The sequence below is a fragment of the Chiloscyllium plagiosum genome, unplaced genomic scaffold (assembly GCF_037043375.1).
Source record: "Chiloscyllium plagiosum isolate Xiang-an unplaced genomic scaffold, Cpla_swu_hap1 HiC_scaffold_10, whole genome shotgun sequence".
In the NCBI taxonomy this organism is placed as follows: Eukaryota; Metazoa; Chordata; class Chondrichthyes; order Orectolobiformes; family Hemiscylliidae; genus Chiloscyllium; species Chiloscyllium plagiosum.
The window spans coordinates 617,228-640,338 of NW_028270148.1; the positions used below are offsets into that span (position 1 = coordinate 617,228).

At 43.0% G+C, this 23,111-nt stretch overlaps 1 protein-coding gene across 1 annotated transcript in view; it reads left to right on the plus strand.

Annotated features, from left to right (window-relative positions):
- Nucleotides 1-23,111, plus strand: part of preb (prolactin regulatory element binding) — a 77,942-nt gene that overhangs the window by 27,372 nt on the left and 27,459 nt on the right. Inside the window, exons 5-6 of the mRNA XM_087991003.1 lie at nucleotides 12,856-12,980; nucleotides 21,846-22,019. Of these exons, the coding sequence (XP_087847129.1) occupies nucleotides 12,856-12,980; nucleotides 21,846-22,019 (299 nt within the window). The remainder of the gene's footprint in view (nucleotides 1-12,855; nucleotides 12,981-21,845; nucleotides 22,020-23,111) is intronic.

Consider the following 23,111-nt stretch of genomic DNA (forward strand, 5'->3'; position numbering starts at 1 on the left):
GTTAAATGGAAGAGGGCGGCCTATCTCAAGATGAGACGTGAAGGTTCAATTGGGGCGATTGAGAGTTATAGGGTAGCCAGGAAGGACCTGAAGAGAGAGCTAAAAGCAGCAAGGAGGGGACACGAAAGGTCCTTAGTAGATAGGATTAGGGAAAACCCTAAGGCTTTCTATAGGTATGTTAGGAATAAAAGAATGACTAGGGTAGGAATAGGTCCAGTCAAGGATAGTAGGGGGAAGTTGCGTGTGGAGGCGGAAGAGATTGGGGAGACACTGAATGAATACTTTTCTTCAGTATTCACTCAGGAACAGGGCATTGTTGTCGATGAGAATACTGAGGCACAAATAAGTAGAATGGATGGCTTTGAGGTATGTAGAGAAGAGGTGTTGGAAATCCTGGAAAAGGTGAAAATAGATAAGTCCCCTGGGCCTGATGGCATTTATCCTAGGATTCTCTGGGAAGCAAGGGAGGAGATTGCAGAGCCATTGGCCTTGATTTTTATGTCCTCTTTGTCTACAGGAGTAGTCCCAGAAGACTGGAGGATAGCAAATGTGGTTCCCTTGTTCAAAAAGGGGAGTAGGGATAGCCCTAGTAACTATAGGCCGGTGAGTCTCACTTCTGTTGTGGGCAAAGTCTTAGAGAGAATTGTAAGGGATAGGATTTATGCACATCTAGATAGGAATAATGTGATCAAGGATAGTCAGCATGGTTTTGTGAAGGGCAAGTCGTGCCTCACAAACCTTATTGAATTCTTTGAAAAGGTGACGAAGGAGGTTGATGAGGGGAAAGCGGTAGATGTGGTATATATGGATTTTAGTAAGGCGTTCGATAAGGTTCCCCATGGTAGGCTACTGCAGAAAATACGGAGATATGGCATTGAGGGTGAGTTGGAGGTTTGGATTAGGAATTGGCTGGATGGAAGAAGACAGAGGGTAGTAGTTGATGGCAAAGTTTCTTCATGGAGTGCCGTCACTAGCGGTGTTCCGCAAGGATCTGTTTTGGGACCATTGCTGTTTGTCATTTTTATAAATGACCTGGAAGAGGGGTTAGAAGGTTGGGTGAGCAAGTTTGCGGATGACACGAAAGTCGGAGGAGTTGTTGACAGTGAGGAAGCATGTGGCAGGTTACAGCAGGATATAGAGAAGCTGCAGAGCTGGGCAGAAAGGTGGCAGATGGAATTCAATGTAGCTAAGTGCGAGGTGATTCACTTTGGGAAGAATAACAAAAAGATGGGGTACTGGGCTAATGGTCGGATACTTGGTAGTGTGGATGAGCAGAGGGATCTTGGTGTCCATGTACACAGATCTCTGAAAGTTGCCACCCAGGTAAATAGTGCGGTGAGGAAGGCATATGGCGTACTGGCTTTTATTGGTAGAGGAATTGAGTTCCGGAGTCCTGAGGTCATGATGCAGTTGTATAAGACTCTGGTACGGCCGCATCTGGAATATTGTGTGCAGTTTTGGTCGCCATACTATAGGAAGGATGTGGAGGCATTGGAACGGGTGCAGAGGAGGTTTACCAGGATGTTGCCTGGTATGAAAGGAAAATCGTATGAGGAAAGACTGAGGCACTTGGGGCTGTTTTCACTAGAGAAAAGAAGGTTTAGGGGTGACTTGATTGAGGTGTACAAGATGATTAGGGGGTTAGATAGGGTCGACAGTATGAACCTTTTCCCGCGTATTGAGTCGGGTATTACAAGGGGGCATAGCTTTAAATTAAGGGGGGGTAGATATAGGACTGATGTTAGGGGTAGGTTCTTCACTCAGCGAGTCGTTAGTTCATGGAATGCCCTGCCAGTAACAGTGGTGGACTCTCCCTCTTTATGGGCATTTAAGAGGGCATTGGATAGGTATATGGAGGATAGTGGGTTAGTGTAGTTTAGGTGGGCTTGGATCGGCGCAACATCGAGGGCCCAAGGGCCTGTACTGCGCTGTATTCTTCTATGTTCTATGTTCTATGTTCTATGTTAGCGTAATATCGAGAGCTGAATGGCCTGTACTGCGCTGTAATGTTCTATGTTCTAATTGTGTTCAGGTCCCTGCATTTCAGGAAAAATGTAAAAACAGAAAATGCTGGAAGCATCTGTGGAGTGAGAAACAGATTTCTGTCAGGAAGGTTAAATTGGCTATTTCATGGAAACAGTACTGATTCTTTCTCCAGAGGATCTCTTTTTTTATTAAAATATTAATTAACACTGCTTCACTGCAAAGTATTAGATCCAGAATAACGTTGTGCCTGATCGAGTCCATGCACACATTCCAAGGGAACTATCATGAAAACATTCTACAAACCAAGTTTAGCTTTTTTACATGGAAAAACATGGGTTGATAAGGAAGAGTCAGCATAGATTTTTAAAGGGTCAATCGTATTTCACAAACTTGGAGGTTTATGCAATGGGTTTTACATGGATTTGATACAGTGCCTCACATCAGACTTGTGTAGAAAATTGGAGGTCATGGTATAAGAGGACCAGTGGCCACATGGAATCAAAATTTGCTGAGTGATAGAAAACACAGCAGTCTTGGTCAATGGATACTTTTCAGGCCGGAGGAAGACTTTTTTAGCAGTTTGTGATCACAGTTACCTAAAACTGGTGGCTGACGATTTGTAAGTAATTTTCTGATAATTTGAGTTTAATAATCAGTTTAGCTATGATGCAGTGTTTAATCAGATAAAATATACAACGTGACAATTGGAAATAGTTCACTAACACCAGAGAACAAAGAGGTTGTCATAGCAGACGATTTTGGTCTCATTAAAATGATGGGGGCAGCATCCTACTCTCTAGCCAAGGTGTTTGGGAACTCTTCTTTCGGTCTTCTTTCTCTCCTTCTGATCTGTTTGCTATCTGTCTGATAATGACTGCTTGATGAAGTCTGGGCACTCTCCAAACAGCTGCCTCTCAGGTCTGTTTGATGCGAACTGCTCTGTGAGAAAATGCCCCTCTGCCCCAGGCGGTTATTGCTATTGTATTTCTCTGGGTAGGTAACTTAATCCGTGTCAATTAGTTGTCTGAACTCTTTTGGCTAATGGCCATAGAACAGCTACTCATGATGTCAGATAATCGTCATCCCATTGCCTGCCCTAATCTGACCGTGGGCTTACCGTTCTCTGGATGTAAGTTAGCTTGCTGAGCTAGAAGGTTCGTTTTCAGACATTTCATCACCATGCTAGGTAATATCATCAATGAGCCTCTGGTGAAACACTGGTGGTATGGCCTGCTTTTTATTTATATGTTTAGGTTTCCTTGGGTTGGTGATATCATTTCCTGTGGTGATGTCATTTCCTGTTCTGTTTCTCAGGGGTGGTAAATGGGATCCAAGTCAATGTGTTTGTTGATACAGTTCCAGTTGGAATGCCATGCTTCTAAGAATTCTCGTGCGTGTCTCTAGCTTGTTCGAGGATGGATGTGTTGTCCCAGTCAAAGTGGTGTCCTTCCTCATCTGTATGTAGAGATACTAATGAGAATGGGTCATGTTGTTTTGTGGCTAATTGATGTTCATCTTATCAAGGTGGCTAGTTTTCTGCCTAATTGTCCAAAGTAGTGTTTGTTACAATTCTTGCAAGGTATTTTGTAAATGACATTAGTTTTGCTTGTTGTCTGTATAGGGTCTTTCAAGCTGCTGTTTTAGTGTGTTGGTGAGTTTGTGGGTTACCATGATACCAAGAGGTCTAAGTAGTCTGGCAGTCATTTCAGAGATGTCTTTGATGTAGGGGAGAGTGACTAGGGTTTCTGGATGTGTTTTGTCTGCTTGTTTGGTTTGTTGCTGAGAAATCGATGGACTGTGTTCATTGGGTACACCTTTGTTTTGAATACACGGTGTAGGTGATTTTCTTCTGCTCTTCATAGTCCCTCTGTGCTGCAGTGTGTGGTGGCTCGTTGAAATAATGTTCTGATGCAGCTTTGTTTGTGGGTGCTAGTTTGAATTTCCCCATTGGCTATTCGCTCTACTGCGACATCTAGGAATGACAGTTTGTTGTTGTTTTCCTCCTCTTTAGTGAATTTTATGCCAGTAAGGGTATTATTGATGGTCTTGAAGGTTTCCTCTCATTTGTTTCGTTTAGTGATGACAAAGGCATCATCCACGTATGTTTTAAAAAATTCTCAAGGTCAGGTTCGTAGGAGAGTAGTCTGACACAGAACAAACGACCAAGAGGCGAGTCTGCTAGAATATGGGCATTTTATTCCCCGCAGCGTCGCCACAACCAGGTCTCATACAACGGGTCTGGCTTATACTCACTCTACATGTTACCGGAACTGGGAGCCGTCAGTTCTCGTAGAGCGGTTGCCAACAACCCACGCTCGGCGGTTAAACGTAACCCCGGAGCAGACTCACCGAACTGGAGACTTTTCCAGCTGATATACTCTTTTCCAGATATAAACATTCATGTGAACAGCAGAGCAAGGCTAAAAAACACATTCCATTCTGGTTACATACAGATAAGAAGATTCACACGGGGAGGTGTGTAATAAGATTCACACGGGACTAAGCAACACCTCCATTCCGGTTAGATTCACACATGTATTGGGACATAATTTTTAACCGTTTCACCACATTCCACTGCTTGGCCCAATACATGTGTTACATTATGCTTAATTCAGTTCAATTTGTTTCAGTTAATTTCAGTTCAGTCAATTCAGTGTAGTTCAATTCAGCTCAGTTCAGGTCTGTTCAGTTCAATTCAATTGTGTTCAATTCAGTTCCGTCCATTTCAATTCAATTTAGCTCAGTTCCATTTTGTTCCGTTCAATTTGATTCACTTCAGTTCCACTCAGTTCAGTTCAGTTCAATCCCATTCAATTCTGTTAACTCCGCTTCAGCTTTTTGGACATGCCCACATCCTCCGCTGTACCCCAGGCAAGGGGTTCTTCGGCAGGACTGGGATCCTCTCAAGGGTGGACAGCAGCGACCCTGGGGTTCCTCCGGTCGCCCCCCACCATTTCTCAAACAAACTGCCACGTACATGCCCACATCCATGCCATCCCGGGACGGTCGGGACCTCCACAGTTTGTTCTTCTGGTTTCTTAGTCTTTTTCCAAAACATTGTTCTGTATCAAAATCTCTCCTCAATTGCAATTGACCCTGCTCGACTACGCCAAATGTTTTAAAAAATTCTCAAGGTCAGGTTCGTAGGAGAGTAGTCTGACACAGAACAAACGACCAAGAGGCGAGTCTGCTAGAATATGGGCATTTTATTCCCCGCAGCGTCGCCACAACCAGGTCTCATACAACGGGTCTGGCTTATACTCACTCTACATGTTACCGGAACTGGGAGCCGTCAGTTCTCGTAGAGCGGTTGCCAACAACCCACGCTCGGCGGTTAAACGTAACCCCGGAGCAGACTCACCGAACTGGAGACTTTTCCAGCTGATATACTCTTTTCCAGATATAAACATTCATGTGAACAGCAGAGCAAGGCTAAAAAACACATTCCATTCTGGTTACATACAGATAAGAAGATTCACACGGGGAGGTGTGTAATAAGATTCACACGGGACTAAGCAACACCTCCATTCCGGTTAGATTCACACATGTATTGGGACATAATTTTTAACCGTTTCACCACAACGTAGCGGACCCAAAGTTTGGGTTGGATGGTTGGCAGAGCTGTTTGTTCGAGTCTCTGCATTACTGATTCTGCTAAGAACCCTGATATCGGAGATCCCATAGGTGTTCCGTTGGTTTGTCTGTAGGTTTTGTTGTTGAAGGTGAAGTGGGTGGTGAGCATAGGTCTACTAAATTGACGATACTGTCCTTGTTGATGAGGTTGACGGTTTTGGGGTATGTGTCTTTGGTTCTTCTAATAGTGTAGTCAGTGTTTCCTTGGCCAGATTGATGTTGATGGATGTGAACAGGGCTGTTACGTCAAAGCAGACCATTATTTCAACCTCTTCTATCTTGGTGTCTTAATTCTTCAGGAATTCTTGGGTGGAGTGGTGTGAGTCTACTAAGTGTTTTAGTCTTTGGTGTAACTCCTTGGCCAGTCTGTTAGTTAGTGTTCCAGGTAGTGAGACTATGGGTCTGAGGGGGATTCCTGGTTTGTGAGTTTTGGGTAATCCGTAAAAGCGTGGTGTGTTGGATCCATCTGGTTTCATTTTTTGGAAGTTGATCTTATTTATTTCTCCAGATTTCTGAAGCTTTTTGAGTATGGCTGTGGTTCAGTTCTCTAGTTGTGGGGTCGGGTCTGTCACCACCTGTTTGTAAGTGTTGGTATCTGCAAGCAGTGTGTTCACTTTCTCAATGTAGTCTCTTTGATTTAAAATGATTGTCAAGTGTCCTTTGTCTGCAGATAGGATCACAATATTTTTTATCTTTCTTGAGTCCTTCCAGCGTTTTCCTTTCTTGTGTATTGAGTGCTTTTCCTTACTTTTTCCTGCTTAATGTTGGTAGAATTGTCTGTCTGATGGTTTGCTGTTTCTTCTGTGAGCTTGTTGCCTTTCAGTGTTGTTTCTAATGCTGCTAATAAATCTTTCTCGTCTGAATCCTGTAAGTAATTTAATCCTCTTACTAATACGGCTTTTCAGTGTTTGTTAAGGGTTGGTCAAATTCTTTGAAGAGGTGACAAGTAGGTTAGACCAGGGAAACCCAGTGGATGTGGTCTATCTAGACTTCCAAAAGGCCTTTGATAAGGTGCCACATGGGAGGCTGCTGAGCAAGGTGAGGGCCCATGGTGTTCGAGGTGAGCTACTGGTATTGATTGAGGATTGACTGTCTGACAGAAGGCAGAGAGTTGGGATAAAAGGTTCTTTTTCGGAATGGCAGCCGGTGACAAGCGGTGTCCCGCGGGGTTCAGTGTTGGGGCCGCAGCTGTTCACGTTATATATTAATGATCTGGATTAAGGGACTCGGGGCATTCTAGTGAAGTTTGCCGATGATACGAAGTTAGGTGGACAGGCAGGTAGTACTGAGGAAGTGGGGAGGCTGCAGAAGGATCTAGACAATTTGGGAGAGTGGTCCAGGAAATGGCTGATGGAATTCAATGTGAGCAAATGCGAGGTCTTGCACTTTGGAAAAAAGAATACAAGCATGGACTACTTTCTAAACGGTGAGAAAATTCATAAAGCCAAAGTACAAAGGGATCTGGGAGTGCTAGTTGAGGATTCTCTAAAGGTAAACATGCAGGTTAAATCCGTGATTAAGAAAGCAAATGCAATGTTGTCATTTATCTCAAGAGGGTTGGAATATAAAAGCACCGTTGTGCTACTGAGACTTTATAAAGCTCTGGTTAGGCCCCATTTGGAGTACTGTGTCCAGTTTTGGTCCCCACACCTCAGGAAGGACATACTGGCACTGGAGCGTGTCCAGCGGAGATTCACACGGATGATCCCTGGAATGGTAGGTCTAACATACGAGGAATGGCTGAGGATCCTGGGATTGTATTAATTGGAGTTTAGAAGATTAAGGGGAGATCTAATAGAAACTTACAAGATAATACATGGCTTGGAAAGAGTGGACGCTAGGAAATTGTTTCCGTTAGGTGAGGATACTAGGACCCATGGACACAGCCTTAGAATTAGAGGGGGTAAATTCAGAACAGAAATGCGGAGACATTTCTTCAGCCAGAGAGTGGTGGGCGTGTGGAATTCATTGCCGCGGAGTGCAGTGGACGCCGGGACGCTAAATGTCTTCAAGGCAGAGATTGATAAATTCTTGATGTCACAAGGAATTAAGGGCTACAGGGAGAATGCGGGTAAGTGGAGTTGAAATGCCCATCAGCCATGATTGAATGGCGGCGTGGACTTGATGGGCCGAATGGCCTTACTTCCACTCCTATGTCTTATGGTCTTAAATAAGTCTTTTTTAATCCATGCTTCTGTGTTGTTATTTTGTATAAGTTTGTGTAGTTTTTTCTCTGCAGGTCTAGTTTTTTTTCATTTTCTGTGTTTGTCTCAGTCTAACGTCTGTGGCATGTTGTACTTTGTCTGTCCATTCATGGTCTGTTGCATTAGTGAGTAAAAAGTTTTGGTTGCGAAAGCTAAACACAGAAATAAAAAGCGGGCTATATCACCAGTGTTTCACCAAAGGCTCACTGAAGATGTTACCTAGTGTGGTGACGAAACATCTGAAAATGAACCTTCCAGCTCAGTGAGCAAACTTCGATTCAGAACCTCAACCTGAGCTACAAATCTTCTCAAAACTCACTAGTTTACCATTCTTTTTAAGAAAAAATACTTCTTATTTTTAAAAACAACACACTGACAATAGGGTGCTTTTGGCACCAGATAAATTGATGACGCAAGTTCAATGGACGTATTCTTCCTTTGTTTTCATATGCTAGACTTTTGGAAACGAGCTGGAAATGTGTTGCTGGAAAAGCGCAGCAGGTCAGGCAGCATCCAGGGAATAGGAGAATCGACGTTTCAGGCATAAGCCCTTCTTCAGGAAACTTCAGACTTCTTCAGACCCTTCTTCAGACTTTTGGAAAGTTAATTACTGCTCTAATATCTGTTAAATGAAATCTAATGCTTCACAGTAGATAATAGGAAAATTTAGTTTTTAAGGGATCCCAGTATTTAACAGTTTGTAGTGGAGTTCTCCAGGGTTCAGTATTGTGACCCTTGCTTTTACTGATGTGTTAATGATCTGGATATTGGTCTGCACAGGATGTTTTCCAAGTTTGCTGGTGATACTAAACTTGGAAGAATTGTAAACTGAGAGCAGGACAGTGCGGTACTTCAAAAGGATATGGACAAGTTAGTTGTGTGAGCAAATAGGTAGCAGATGAGGTTCGGTGCAAAGAAGTGTGAGGTGATGCACTCTGAGTGGAAGAATGCTGAAAAATGGTAAAGGGGTAGTTCAAAAGGGGTACAAGAACTGAGGGTCCTGGGTGCATATGTATATCTATGCACAGATCTGACAAATATTTAAGGGAATATTCCAGAAAACACAGAAAATTCTAAGGACTGACCGGCCGATAGACCAAAAGAAAATACATATAACTAATTTTGCAAAGATAGGTCAGAAGATTGGGCAGAATTTTAAGAAACAGAGAAGAATTACTGAGATTAAGGAGGGGAGAAATAGAGTACAAGAGAAAGTTAGCCAACAATATAAAATAGAAATGAAAAGTTTCATCGGACATTTAAAAAAGAGTTTGAGAAAAGTCGGTGTTTATCCTACTAAAAAATGAGTGGGGAATTAGGCATGGAAAATAAAGGGATAACAGATGAATTTCACTGCTATCGTAGAATCCCCACAGTGTGGAAGGAGGCTATTCAGCCTATCAAATCCACACCAACCTTCAGACGAGTATCTCACCCAGACCCCCACCGTATCCTGTAATCCTACATTTACCATGGCTAATCCACCAAGCCTACACATCCTTGAGCACTATGGACAATTTCAGCATGGCCATTTTGCCTATCCTGTACATCTTTACACTAGGGAGGATACAATTGGTATTCTGGGAATAGCTGTGAATCAAGAATTGAAAGGGAGGGAGGAATTTGAGAAAATTTCAGTTACCAAAGAAATACTACTGAGTTAATAGTTGAAACTACAAATTGACAAGTCCTCACATCCTGATGGATTTCATCCTAGATTCTTCAAACAAATAACCACTAAAATAGTTGATGCATTGTTCCAAAACTCATTAGATTTAAGGAAGGTTTCTTTATATTGGAAAAAAGCTAATGTAGCTCCTTTATTCAGAAAGGGATCGAGACAGATAGTGGGAAATTACAAGCCAGTTATATTGCGATCTATCATGGGGAAGATTTTAGAAGCTATAAAGATGTAAATGCACTGGAGAGATTACAGAAGCAATTTGCGAAAATGGTTCCAGATATAAGAAACTTGTGCAGTGAGAATAGATTGAAGAAATTGGGGCTATTCCCCTGGAGAGAACAAAGATAAAAAGGAGGTCTGATTGAGGTTGACATGGTATACATGGACTTCAGTAAAGCCTTTGAGAAGGTTCCACGTGTTAGGCTTTTGGAGAAAATGAGAGGCATGGAATTGAGGGTGAGTTAGCACTTTGGATTAGAAACTAGCTTTCTTTAAGAAAGCAGCGAGTGGTGGCTGATGGAAAATATTCAGCCTGGGGTCCAGTTACTAGTGGTGTGCCACACGGATCTGTTTTGGGACCACTGCTGTTTGTCATTTTTATAAGTGACTTGGACGCAGGCATAGGTGGATGGATTAGTAAGTTTGCAGACGACACTAAAGAGTGATGGACAGTGTGGAACAATGTTACAGGTTGCAGGGGGACTTGGATAAACTGCAGAATTGGGCTGAGAGGTGGCAAATGGAGTTCAATGCAGCTAAATGTGAGGTGATTCACTTTGGGAAGAATAACAAGCAGGCAGAATACTAGGTCAATGGAAAGATTCTTGGTCATGTGGATTTGCAGAGGGATCTTGGAGTCCATACACATAGATCCCTAAAAGTTGCCACCCAGGCTGATAGTGTTGTTAAGAAGGCTTATTGGTAGAGGGATTGAGTTCCAGAGCCATGATGTCATCCTGCAACTGTACAAAATTCTAGTGCAGCCTCACTTGAAATATTGTGCACAGTTCTAGTCACGATATTTCAGGAAGGATGTGGAAGCACTGGAAAAGGTGCAGAGGAGATTTACCAGGATGTTGCCTGGTCTGGAGGGAAGGTCTTATGAGGGACGGCTGAGAGACTTGGGTCTGTTCTCATTGGAGAGAAGAAGGCTAAGAGGGAATTTGATAGAGACACACACGATGATCAGAGGATTAGATAGGGTGGACCGAGAGAGTCTTTTTCCTAGGATGATGACATCAGCTTGTACGAGGGGGCATAGCTACAAATTGAGGGGTGGTAGATTTAAGACAGATGTCAGAGGCATTTACTCAGAGAGTGGTTAGGGCCTGTCTGTCAATGTAGTTAACTCAGCCCCATTAGGGGCATTTAAACAGTCTTTGGATAAGCACGTGGATGATGATAGGATAGTGTAGGGGGATGGGCTTAGATTAGTCGGCGCAACATCGAGAGCTGAAGGGCCTGTTTCGTGCTGTATTGTTCTATGTTCTTGGTTTTCAAAATCATGAGCAGGGTGGATATAGTAGATAGGGTGAAGCTATTTCCATTTGTAAAAAGAAATAAAAATGAGAGGGCAAAGCTTTAAAGTAATGTGAAAAAAAGGCAAGTATGAGTTGTTAGGGTATGGAATGTGGTGCCTGGAAATGTGCTGGAGGCAGGTTCATTTGAAACACTCGAGGACGTTGGGTGTTTTTTTTCTGGATAGTAATGGTGTGCAGGGATACGGGGAAAATGCAGGAGATTGAACTAGATAATAGAGCTGGACTTTAATATTAGAGACAGTGCAGGCAGGATGGGCTGAACGGCTGCTTTATGCACCACAATAATTCTGTGATTTTATTTTGCAGCCAGTCTTTATCCATTTAGTTTGTTATAGAACATAGAACATAGAAGAATACAGCGCAGTACAGGCCCTTGGGCCCTCGATGTTGCGCCGATCCAAGCCCACCTAAACTACACTAACCCACTATCCTCCATATACCTATCCAATGCCCTCTTAAATGCCCATAAAGAGGGAGAGTCCACCACTGTTACTGGCAGGGCATTCCATGAACAAGCCAGTTATATTGCGATCTATCATGGGGAAGATTTTAGAAGCTATAAAGATGTAAATGCACTGGAGAGATTACAGAAGCAATTTGCGAAAATGGTTCCAGATATAAGAAACTTGTGCAGTGAGAATAGATTGAAGAAATTGGGGCTATTCCCCTGGAGAGAACAAAGATAAAAAGGAGGTCTGATTGAGGTTGACATGGTATACATGGACTTCAGTAAAGCCTTTGAGAAGGTTCCACGTGTTAGGCTTTTGGAGAAAATGAGAGGCATGGAATTGAGGGTGAGTTAGCACTTTGGATTAGAAACTAGCTTTCTTTAAGAAAGCAGCGAGTGGTGGCTGATGGAAAATATTCAGCCTGGGGTCCAGTTACTAGTGGTGTGCCACACGGATCTGTTTTGGGACCACTGCTGTTTGTCATTTTTATAAGTGACTTGGACGCAGGCATAGGTGGATGGATTAGTAAGTTTGCAGACGACACTAAAGAGTGATGGACAGTGTGGAACAATGTTACAGGTTGCAGGGGGACTTGGATAAACTGCAGAATTGGGCTGAGAGGTGGCAAATGGAGTTCAATGCAGCTAAATGTGAGGTGATTCACTTTGGGAAGAATAACAAGCAGGCAGAATACTAGGTCAATGGAAAGATTCTTGGTCATGTGGATTTGCAGAGGGATCTTGGAGTGTATTTAAAATGATTAAAGATGAATGTTATTTATTATATCGTAGTAAAGGCAATCTCACACTATTTCCTATCTAATGCTATGTTCACTATTGTTTGGACTGTTTGTTTGTTGATTGGTGTTGTCACCTTCCCAGAAGTTTTATTGTCATGGATCCTTTCCCTGTGACTGACCTTACACATTCCACACAGGTCAGTTTAATCCAGTCCATTATTAGCAAGGATTCATTTCCTTTTCTGCTTTTCTATTCTATATTTTGCATCCTTCTTCCCGTCTAATAATGGTCCCCTTTAATGATGTGACCACAATTTTCTATCTTTCTCTCTTTATTGCTATAATTTCCTCTCCTCTTCAGCCATTCATCCTCTGGATGTGTAGGATATGTGAAATATCCTGTATACCCACAACTCAGATACATTCTGCCTATCACCCTGCACCCTCACCTCCAGCAATTGCAATTTATCACACTGTTTGACCCAGAGTTGAGCTTCCAACTACATATCCTCCTCTTCATCAAGACTTCTTTTGCATCTGCTCTAAGTGTGCCTTCCCTGTGGCATTTGTTAACATTTGGAATATTAAATGAGTTGTGCTTTATTCCTCTGAGTAACAGATAGTAACTGTGGGACGAGACTTCAAGTGCTGTGTATGGAAGAATGATCAGTTGGTGACAGATTTACGCTGGAATGAGAATATGCCTCACATTTCAGACAAGATGTACCGTTACCAAGCATGCAGGTGAGTGTATTGCACTCCATTCATGACCCTAGTATAAAATGCTATATTAGTATGCAGGATGATTAAAGCGTATGGGATCTTTGCCTTTAAAAATGGACATATAAAGTACAAAAGAGAGACAATTATACTAAAGCTGACATCGATGGTTGAAGGTGATTCTGAAAGATAGGATTTACATGCATTTGGAGAGGCAAAGAATGATTGGGGATAGTCAGCATGGCTTTGTGCAAGGGAAATCACAAATGTGATTGAGTTCTTTGAGGAAGTAACCAAAAAGATCGATGGGATTCAGGATGAGCTTGTTAATTGGATGCATAGTGAGCTGTATGGTAGGAGACCGAGGGTGGTGATAGAAGATTGCTTTTCAGATTGGAGATCTGTGACCAGTGGCATTTGACAAGAATCAGTACTGGGTCCACTTTGTTTGTAATTAATATAAATGATTTGGGTGAGCATATAGGAGGCATGCTTAGTAAATTTGTGGATGACACCAAAATTGGTGGTATTGTGGACAGTGAAGAAGGTTACCTAAGATCACAAAGAGATCTTGATCGATTGGGTCAGTGGGCTGAGGAGTGTGAGATGGAGTTTAATTTGGATAAATGCAAAGTGTTGCATTTCGGTAAAACAAACTAAGCAGGACTTATACAGTTAATGGTAGGGTCCTGATTAGTGTTTATAACCGAGAAATCTAGGATTTCAAGTATCTAATTCTTTAAAATGCATTCAAAGTTTGTGAGAAGATTTGTAGCTCAGGTGCTCGTTGCTGTGGTTCTGTTCACCGAGCTGGAAGTTTTTGTTGCAAACGTTTCGTCCCCTGTCTCGGTGACATCCTCAGTGCTTGGGAGCCTCCTGTGAAGCGCTTCTGTGGTGTTTCCTCCGGCATTTATAGTGGTCTGTCCCTGCCGCTTCCGGTTGTCAGTTTCAGCTGTCTGCTGTAGTGGCCGGTATATTGGGTCCAGGTCGATGTGTTTGTTGATGGAGTTTGTGGATCACATCAACAAACTCCATCAACAAACACATCGACCTGGACCCAATATACTGGCCACTGGCCACTACAGCGGACAGCTGAAACTGACAACCAGAAGCGGCAGGGACAGGCCACTATAAACACCGGAGGAAACACCACAAGCGCTTCACAGGAGGCTCCCAAGCACTGAGGATGTCACCTAGACAGGGGACAAAACGTTTGCAACAAAAACTTCCAGCTTTAAAATGCATCGCAGATAGACAGGGTGGCTAAGAAGGCATTTAGCAGGCTTGCCTTCATTGCTCAGATTTTTGATCGGGGAGTCATGTTGTGGGCTCATCTGGAGTACTGTGTGTAGCTCTGGTCGTCCTGTTACAGGAAGAATATTATTAAATTGGAAAGGGTTCAGAAAAGAACCCTCTTTTCTGAAGGTTGTTGCCATGTAGAGTGGATTTGACTTATGTGAGTAGGCTGGGACTTTCTTTGCTGGAGCACAGGAGTTTGAGGGGTGACCTTACAGATGTTTATAAAATCAGGAGAGACGTAAATAAGATCATAGAATCCCTTAAATGTAGAATTAGGCCATGCAGCCCATTGAGTCCACAACAACTCTCCAAAGAGTATCTCATTCCCGTAACCACTTAATCCACCTAGCCTGCACATCCCTTGTTACGTTAGCAGTTTAGCATGACCAATCCACCTAACCTGCACATCTTTGGACTGTGGGAGGAAGCCAGAGCACGCAGAGGAACCCTACGCAGACAAGGAGCAAATGTGCAAACTCCACATGGATAGTCACCCAAGTGTGGGATGGAACCCAGGTCCCTGGCACTGTCAGGCAGTAATGCTAATCACTGAGCCACCATGCCACTCTAGATCAATAGCAAGGGTTTTCTCCTTTGGGTGGGGAGTTCAAAACTAGGGGGCCTAGTTTTAAAGTGAGAAGAGAAAGATTTGAAGGACAACCTTTTTTTAAACAGAGTGTAGTTACTGTGTGAAATAAACTGCCAGAGGAAGTGGTGGATGCAGGTACAGTTTTTTTAAACAGTTAAAAAAACATTTGGATAAGTACATATGAAACAAAAGAGTTTGGAATGATGTGGGCTAAATGCAGGCAGGTGGGACTAGTTAGTTTGGGAACACGGTTGGCATGGACTCATTGGATCAAGGTATCTGTTTTCTTGCTGTATGACTGTGACTCTAAACAGCAAAGCAGAACAGAAGAGAGAAGCCAATTTTCTGAGCTGCCTTCCTAAAACACTGGAATCTGTCTGCTATAGGTAGACCCACAATGCAGGTAGGGAGACAATGCTAGAATTTTGACCAGTGACAGTGGAGGAACGGCGATGTATTTCCAAGTCAGGTTGGTGACTGCCTTGGAAGAGAACTTGCAACTGTATCTGCTAACCTTGTCCTCTGGGTGGTAGTGGTCGTGGGCTTGGAAGGAGTTGTCGAAGGATCAACTGTACATTGTAGTTGGTCCACACTGCTGCTACTGAGCAACAGTGTGGAGTGATTGAATGTTTTTGGATAAGGTGTCAATCAAGTGGTGTGCTTTGTCCTGGATGGTTTCAAGCTTCTTCAGTGTTGCCTGGACAAGTGCAGCTCCATTATCTTTCTGATTTGTGCTTTGTACATGGTGGACAAGCTTTTGCGAGTCAGGAGATGAGTTCCTGGTCTGATATTCCTAGCCTCTGATTTCCTCTTGTAGCCACTGTATTTAATGCCGAGTCCAGTTCAGTTTTTGGTCAATGGTAATCCCCAGGATGTTGATTGTGGCAGATTCAGTGATGGTAACACCACTGATTGTCAAGGAGCAGTGATTACACTGTCTCATATAGAACTGTTCATATAGAACATTACAGTGCAGTACAGGCCCTTCGGCCCTCGATGTTGCGCAGACCTGTGGAGCCAATCTGAAGCCTACACTATTCCATTCTCGCCCAAATGCCTATCCAATGACCATTTAAATGCCCTTAAAGTTGGTGAATCTGCTACTGTTGCATTCTATGCCCCTACTACTCTCTGAGTAAAGAGACTACCTCTGACATCTGACCTATATCTATCACCCCTCAATTTAAAGCTATGTCCCCTCGTGCTAGCCATCGCCACCTGAGGAAAAAGGCTCTCACTGTCCACCCTATCTAACCATCTGACGATCTTACATGTCTCAATTAGGTTGCCTGTCAACCTTCTTCTCTCTAAAGAAAACAGCCTCAAGTCCCTCAGTCTTTCCTTGCAAGACCTTCCCTCCATACCAGGCAACATCCTAGTAAATCACCTCTGCACCCTTTCCAAAACTTCCACAACTTTCCTATAATGCGGTGATCAGAATTGTACGCAATACTCCAAGTGTGGCCGAACCTGAGTTTTGTACAGCTGCAGCATGACTTCATGGTTCCAAGACTCAAGTTCTCTACCAATAAAGGCTAACACACCGAATGCCTTCTTAACAACCCAATCAAACCTGGGTGGCAACTTTCAAGGATCTACGTACCTGGACACTGAGATCTTTCTGTTCCTCTGCACTTCCAAGAATCTTACCATTACTCCAGTACTCTGCATTTCTGTTCCTCCTTCATAAGTGGATCACCTCACACTTTTCTGCATTAAACTCCATTCACCACCTCTCAGCCCAGCTCTGCAGCTTATCGATGTCCCTCTGTAACCTACAACATCCTTCATCACTCTCCACAACTCCACCGACCTTATTCAGCAAATTTACTAACCCATCCTTCAATGCCCTTATCCAGGTTATTTATATAAATGACAAACAACAGTGGACCAAAAAGAGATCCTTGTGGTACCCCACTAGTAACTGAACTCCAGGATGAACATTTCCCATTAAACACCACCCTCTGTCTTCTTTCAGCTAGCCAATTTCTGATCCAAACTGCGAAATCCCCCTCAATCCCATGCCTCCGTATTTTGTGCAATAGCCTACTGTGGGGAACCTTATCAAACGCCTTACTGAAATCCATATACACTACGTCAACCACTTTACCCTCATCCACCTATTTGGTCACCGTCTCAAAGAACTAATTAAGTTTGTGAGGCACGACCTACCCTTCACAAAACTGTGTTGACTATCCCTAATCAACTTATTCCTTTCTTGATGATTATAAATCCTGTCTCTTCTAACCCTTTTCCAACACTTCACCAACAACCAAAGTAAGGCTCACTGTTCTATAATTGCCAGGATTGTCTCTACTTCCCTTCTTGAACAAGGGGACAACATTTGCTATCCTCCAGTCTTCTGGCACTATTCCTGTAGACAATGACGACATAAAGGTCAAAGCCAAAGGTTCGGCAATCTCCTCCCTGGCTTCCCAGAGAATCCCAGGGTAAATCCCATCCAGCCCAGGGGCATAGCTATTTTTACACTTTGCAGAATTGCTAACACCACCTCCTTATGCACCTCAATCCCATCTAATCTAGTCGCCTGTATATCAGTATTCTCCTTGACCACATTATCTCTTTCTGGTGTGAATACTGACGAAAAGTATTTATTTAGCACTTTCCCTATCATCTCTGACTCCGCACATAACTTCCCCCTACTATGCCTGATTGGCCCTAATCTTACTCTCGTCCTTCTTTTATTGCTGATATAGCTATAGAAGGCCTGATGGTTTTTCTTGATCCGATGCGCCAATGACTTCTCATGTCCCCTCCTGGCTCTTCTTATTTCTCTCTTTAGGGCTTTCCTGGCTAACTTGTAACTCTGAAGCGCCCGAACTGAACCATCACACCTAACATCCTAACATAAGCCTCCTTCTTCTTCTTGACAAGAGATTCAACTAAGGTGTCCCCAATGACAAATGCTCTGCTCCTCTTTCCCCTTCCCTTCTGAGCAACAGGGACAGTCTCTGTGCCAGAGACCTGTGTCCCATCTCTTGTTGGAGATGGTTATTGCTTGCCCCTTCTGTAGTGCAAATTTCACTTGCCGCTTGTCAGTCCAAGCCTGGATATTGTCCTGATCTTGTTCCATTTGGGCATGGACTGCTTCAGTATCTGAGAGATCACGAAAGGTGCTGAATACTGCAGTCATTGCTAAATATCCCCAGTTCTGATCTTGTGATGGAGGGAAGGTCATTGATGAAGCAGTTCAAAATGTTTGGTCTTAAGGCATTACCCTGAAGGGTTCCTGCAGAGATATCCTGGAGCTGAGATGACTGAGCTATGACCATTTTCTTATGTGCCAGGGCTGACTCCAATTGTCAGAGCGCTTTCCCCCAATTCCCACTGACTGCAGTTTTGCTCGGGTTCCTTGATGCCACACCTAAGTCAAATATGTCAAAGGCTGTCAGTCTGTCCTCACCTCGGGAATTCAGCTCATTTGTCCATGTTTGACCCAAAGCTGTAATGAGGTTAGAGTTAGGATTAAAAGGTGGGCACGTGTGAGAGTTGGTGAGAGATATTTTGACCTCAACTGCTTTCTGTGAGAGCGTATTTCACAACTCCCCACTCTTGGGTGAAGAAACTTCCCAGTTCTAGATCACCCTGTAATCTTAGACCGGACCTTCTACATGCCTCTTTTAACGGCATAAACTCCATCATATGTCCAGCACTTGTCAGTTCAGAATAAGAGTCAAATTGGACTCAAAACATTGATATTTTCTCTCTCCATAGATTCTGCTAGCTCTTTCTCCAGCACTTTCTGATTTTATTTCAGATTCCCAGCATTTTGCTTTTATGGTTAGACACGAGATACTATAGTAGGGAACACAGTTTGAAGGACACCTTTCTGTATGAGACACAGGCTGGAATTTAGTCAAGTGGGAACTCTGAGACCAAAATTGCACACAGTGTTTAAGGTGTAGCCTCGCCAAGGCACTGTGTAGCTGTAATAAGATATCCTTACTCCAGTACTCAAATCCTTTCGCTATGAAGGCCAGCATGCCATTAGCTTTCCTCACTGCCTGCTGCACCCTGCATGCCAACCTTCAGCGACTATTCCACCATGACACCCAGGTCTTGTTGCACCTCACATTTTCCTAAATTGCCACCATTCAGGAAATAATCTGCTTTGCCACCAAAATAGATACCCTCACCTTTGTCCACATTATATTGCATTTGCCAAGTATTTGTCCATTCAGCCAGCCTGTCCAAGCCATTCTGCAGCCTTTTAGCATCTTCCTAACAGCGCACACTGCCACTCAACTTAGTGTCATCTGCAAATTTGGAGATATTGTTTTCAATTCCTTTGGCCAAATCATTAATGTATATTGTGAATAGCTGAGGTCCCAGCACTGAATCCTGCAATACCACACTTGTCACTGCCTACCACTCTGAAAAGGATCCATTTATTCAGCTTTCTGCTTCCAGTCTACCAACCAGTTTTCCATCCACATCAATACATGACCTCCAATACCTTGAACTATACTGACTAATCTCTTGTGGGGGACCTTGCCAAAAGCCTTTTGTAAGTCCAGATACACAACATCCACTGATTCAACCTTGTCCACTCTTCTTTTCACCTCCTTAAAGAATTCCAGAAGATTTGTAAAGCATGATTTCTCTTTAGTGAATCCATGGTGAGTTAATCTGACACTGTCACTGCTTTCCAAATGCTCAGTTATTACATCCTTAATAATTGACTCCATTTTTAAAATAGGGTGACACCAGCTACCAACCACTCCATTGGAATGCTTCCAGAGTCTATGGGAAATGATTGCCAATGCGTCCAGTATTTCTGGAGCCACTTCCTTAAATACTCTGGGATGCAGAGTATTAGGCTCTGGGGCTTATTAGCTTTTAATCCTGTCAATTTTCCCAATACCATTTCCTGACAAATAAGGAATTCCTTCAGTTCCTCCTTCATGCTTGACCCTCTGTCCCCGAGCATGTCCGGAAGATTATGGTAAGCTGCCTTTTTGAATCGCTGTAGTCTAAACGATGTCGTCAGGGAGGGAATTTCAGGATTTTGATCCAGCACTGGTGAAGGAATGGCAGTATGTTTCTAAGTCAGAATGGTGAGTGGCTTAAAGGGGAGCTTGCAGGGGATGGTGTTTACACATGAATTGTTCACTTTTGCACAAAGAAAAATAAATACAGCATTACTTAAACAGAACAGTTGCAGAATTCATAGGTGCAGAGGAGTCTGGATGTTCTAGTGGTTGAGTCACAGAATGGTAATATGCAAGTCCAACAAATAATCAAGGCTAATGGAATATTATGGCAACTAGGAGGAAGTGGGGAACTGCAGATGTTGGAGATCAGAGTTGAAAAGTGTGGCGCTGGTCAGCATCCGAGGAGCAGGAGAATTAATATTTCGGGCATAAGCCCTTCATCAGGAATGTCAGGGGGTTGGGTGAAGGGGTGAAAGAGGCTGAGAGATAAATAGGAGGGTGGGGGTAGGGCTAATGTAGCTGGGAAGGCAATAGGTAGGTGTAGATAGGGGGGTTAATGGTGGCAGGTAAGAGAGGAGAGTGGAGCAGATACATGGGAAGAAAGATGGACAGGTTGGACAGTTCAAGAGGGTGGTGCCCAATTGGAGCATTGGATCTGGGATGAGGCAGGGGAGGGGAAATTAGGAAACTAGTGAGGTGAATGTTGATGCTGTGTGGGTAGAGGGTCCTAAGGTGGGAGATGAGGCATTCTTCCTCTGGGTGGCTTGGATTTGGTGGTGGATGAGGCCCAGAGCTTGCAGGTCCTTGGTGGAGTGGGAGGGGGAATGTTATCTTTATTACAAATGGAATTGGAGATGAAAATTAAAGATGTTATGCTTCAGTTTGACAGGAAACCAGTTAGACTGCATCTTAAATGGTGTGTGCAGTTTTGGTCTCCTTATTTAAGGAAAGATGTAAATGCACTGAAGGTTTGGAGGAATCTTAGTCAGTTGATATCTGGAATGAGGAAAGACTGGAGAGAGAATGGGTTTGTTTCCACGGGAGTTCAGAAGAATGAGGGTGGTCTGACTGAAATCACTGAGATCTGAACCATATTAAAGTAAACATGGAAAGGATGTTCACTCTTGTTGGTAAATACAGAATTAGGGGAAACTGTTTTAAAACAAAGGGTTGCCCTTTTAGGAGAAAGATGAGGGGAATATTTTTCTCTCCAGGTTGTTCAATTATGAAATTCTCTGCCGCGATGGAGCTAGTGAAGCTAGGGCATTTGAATTTTTTTTTTGTTTCTTTTTAGAAAAAAATACTTTTCTTTATTTGTATGCTGTTATGAAAATTCAAATCAATTAAAATTCTCATCTTTTACATATGCCCAACATGATTGCACCATATGTGTTGGGTGGAGCATAAGATATGCCATTGAATATTTTTGAAGTGGAAGTAAATCCTTGTTGGGCAAGGAAATGAAAGGTTGATAGATTGGAATATGGAATTCAGAGAATAAAATGAGCAGCCATGAGCTTATTGAAAAGCAGAGTAGGCTTGAGCAGCTGAAAGCCCTCTTATTCCTTCTCATTCATATATTTGGACATGGGCATTCCTTAGAATCCCATCAGTGTGGAAACAGGCCATTTAGCCCACTGAGTCTACACTGACCCTTGAAACAGCATCCCACCCAGACCCATCCTGTCCCTGTAACCCTGCATTTCCCATGGTTAATCCACCTACCCTGCACATCCCTGGACACTTTGAGCAATTTAGCATGGCCAATCCACCCTAACCTGCACATCTTTGGACTGTGGGAGGAAACTGGAGCACCCGGAGGAAACCCACACAGACACAGGGAGAATGTGCAAACTCCACACAGACAGTTACCCAAGGTTAGAATCGAACCCGGGTCCCTGGCGCTGTGAGGCAGCAGTGCTAACCACTGAGCCACTGTGATGCATCGGTGAGCCCATATCTCAAATACTGGGTGTGCCATGAATAAATCAAAACATTGCTCTCTGGTCATGTTTCTGTTGTTACTCACAAATTTCCTGTTTGCAGGTTTGGCAAAGTTGAAGATGATAAGGACACTTTCCGTCTCTACACAGTGCAGATCCCACACAAACGAGAACGTAAACCTCTCCTGTGTTATATCAGCAAATGGGATGGGAAGAATTTCTTGCCACTACTCACCAGTGATTGTGGGAATGAAGTGATCTCTGCAATGTCAATCAGGTACACTATTTTTAATTATTCATTCATGAGATGGAGACCTTGCTGGCAAACACACTAAATCAAGGTTTCCCTCCGTTTTCGTAGCAGAGGGCACTGGTTCAACCAAATAATAATAGATCACGTAGATGTTATAGAAAGAAAGGAACATAGAACAATAATTGTCATGAGGAAAAATACTTAGCAAGCTATTGTGATTGCCTGATGGCCCACGAGTCAGAAAGGAAGTGACAGTAGAGATAGTGGATCAATTGGTTATAATATTCCAAAATTCGTTGGATTCTGGAGAGGTTCAGTGGATTGTATCCCCTTATTTAGAAAGGGAAGCAAGCAGAAAATATGAAACTATAGTTAGTTTAATGTTACATTGGGAAATTGTGTAAATCCATTATTAAGGAAATAATAATAGAACATTTAGAAATCCATCAACGTATGCATGGATTTACGAAGCACAAATCATGTTTAACTTATTTTGCTAGAATTCTTTGACGATGTAACAAGTAAAATCGATAATGGCATATCCTGCAGATGTAGTTTATCTGAACTTCAGGAATGCATTTGATAAGGAAGCACACAAAATGTTAATACACAGGGTAAGATCACATGGGGTCGGGGTAATTTATTAGCTTGGATAGACAATTGGCTAACCAACAGAAAGTAGAGAATTTGGATAAATGTGCCTTTATGGCAAGCTGTAACTAGTGGAGATTGGTCCTTGGGTCCCCAACTATTTATAATCTATATTAATGACCGGAATGCAGGAATAACAGTTATGATGTGACATTTGCAGATGACACTAAAATAGGTGGGAAAATAAGTCTTGATGAAGAAAGAAGAAATCTACAAACGGATATGGATTGGTTTGGTGACTAGGCCAAAATTTGGTTGATGGAGTTTAATGTGGATAAGTTTGAGGCTATCCATTTTGGTTGGAATAATAGAAATTCCTGAAGAAGGGCTCATGCCCGAAACGTCGATTCGCCTGCTCCTTGGATGCTGCCTGACCTGCTGAGCTTTTCCAGCAACACATTTTCAGCTCTGATCTCCAGCATCTGGAGTCCTCACTTTCTCCTGGAATAATAGAAAGGCAACTTA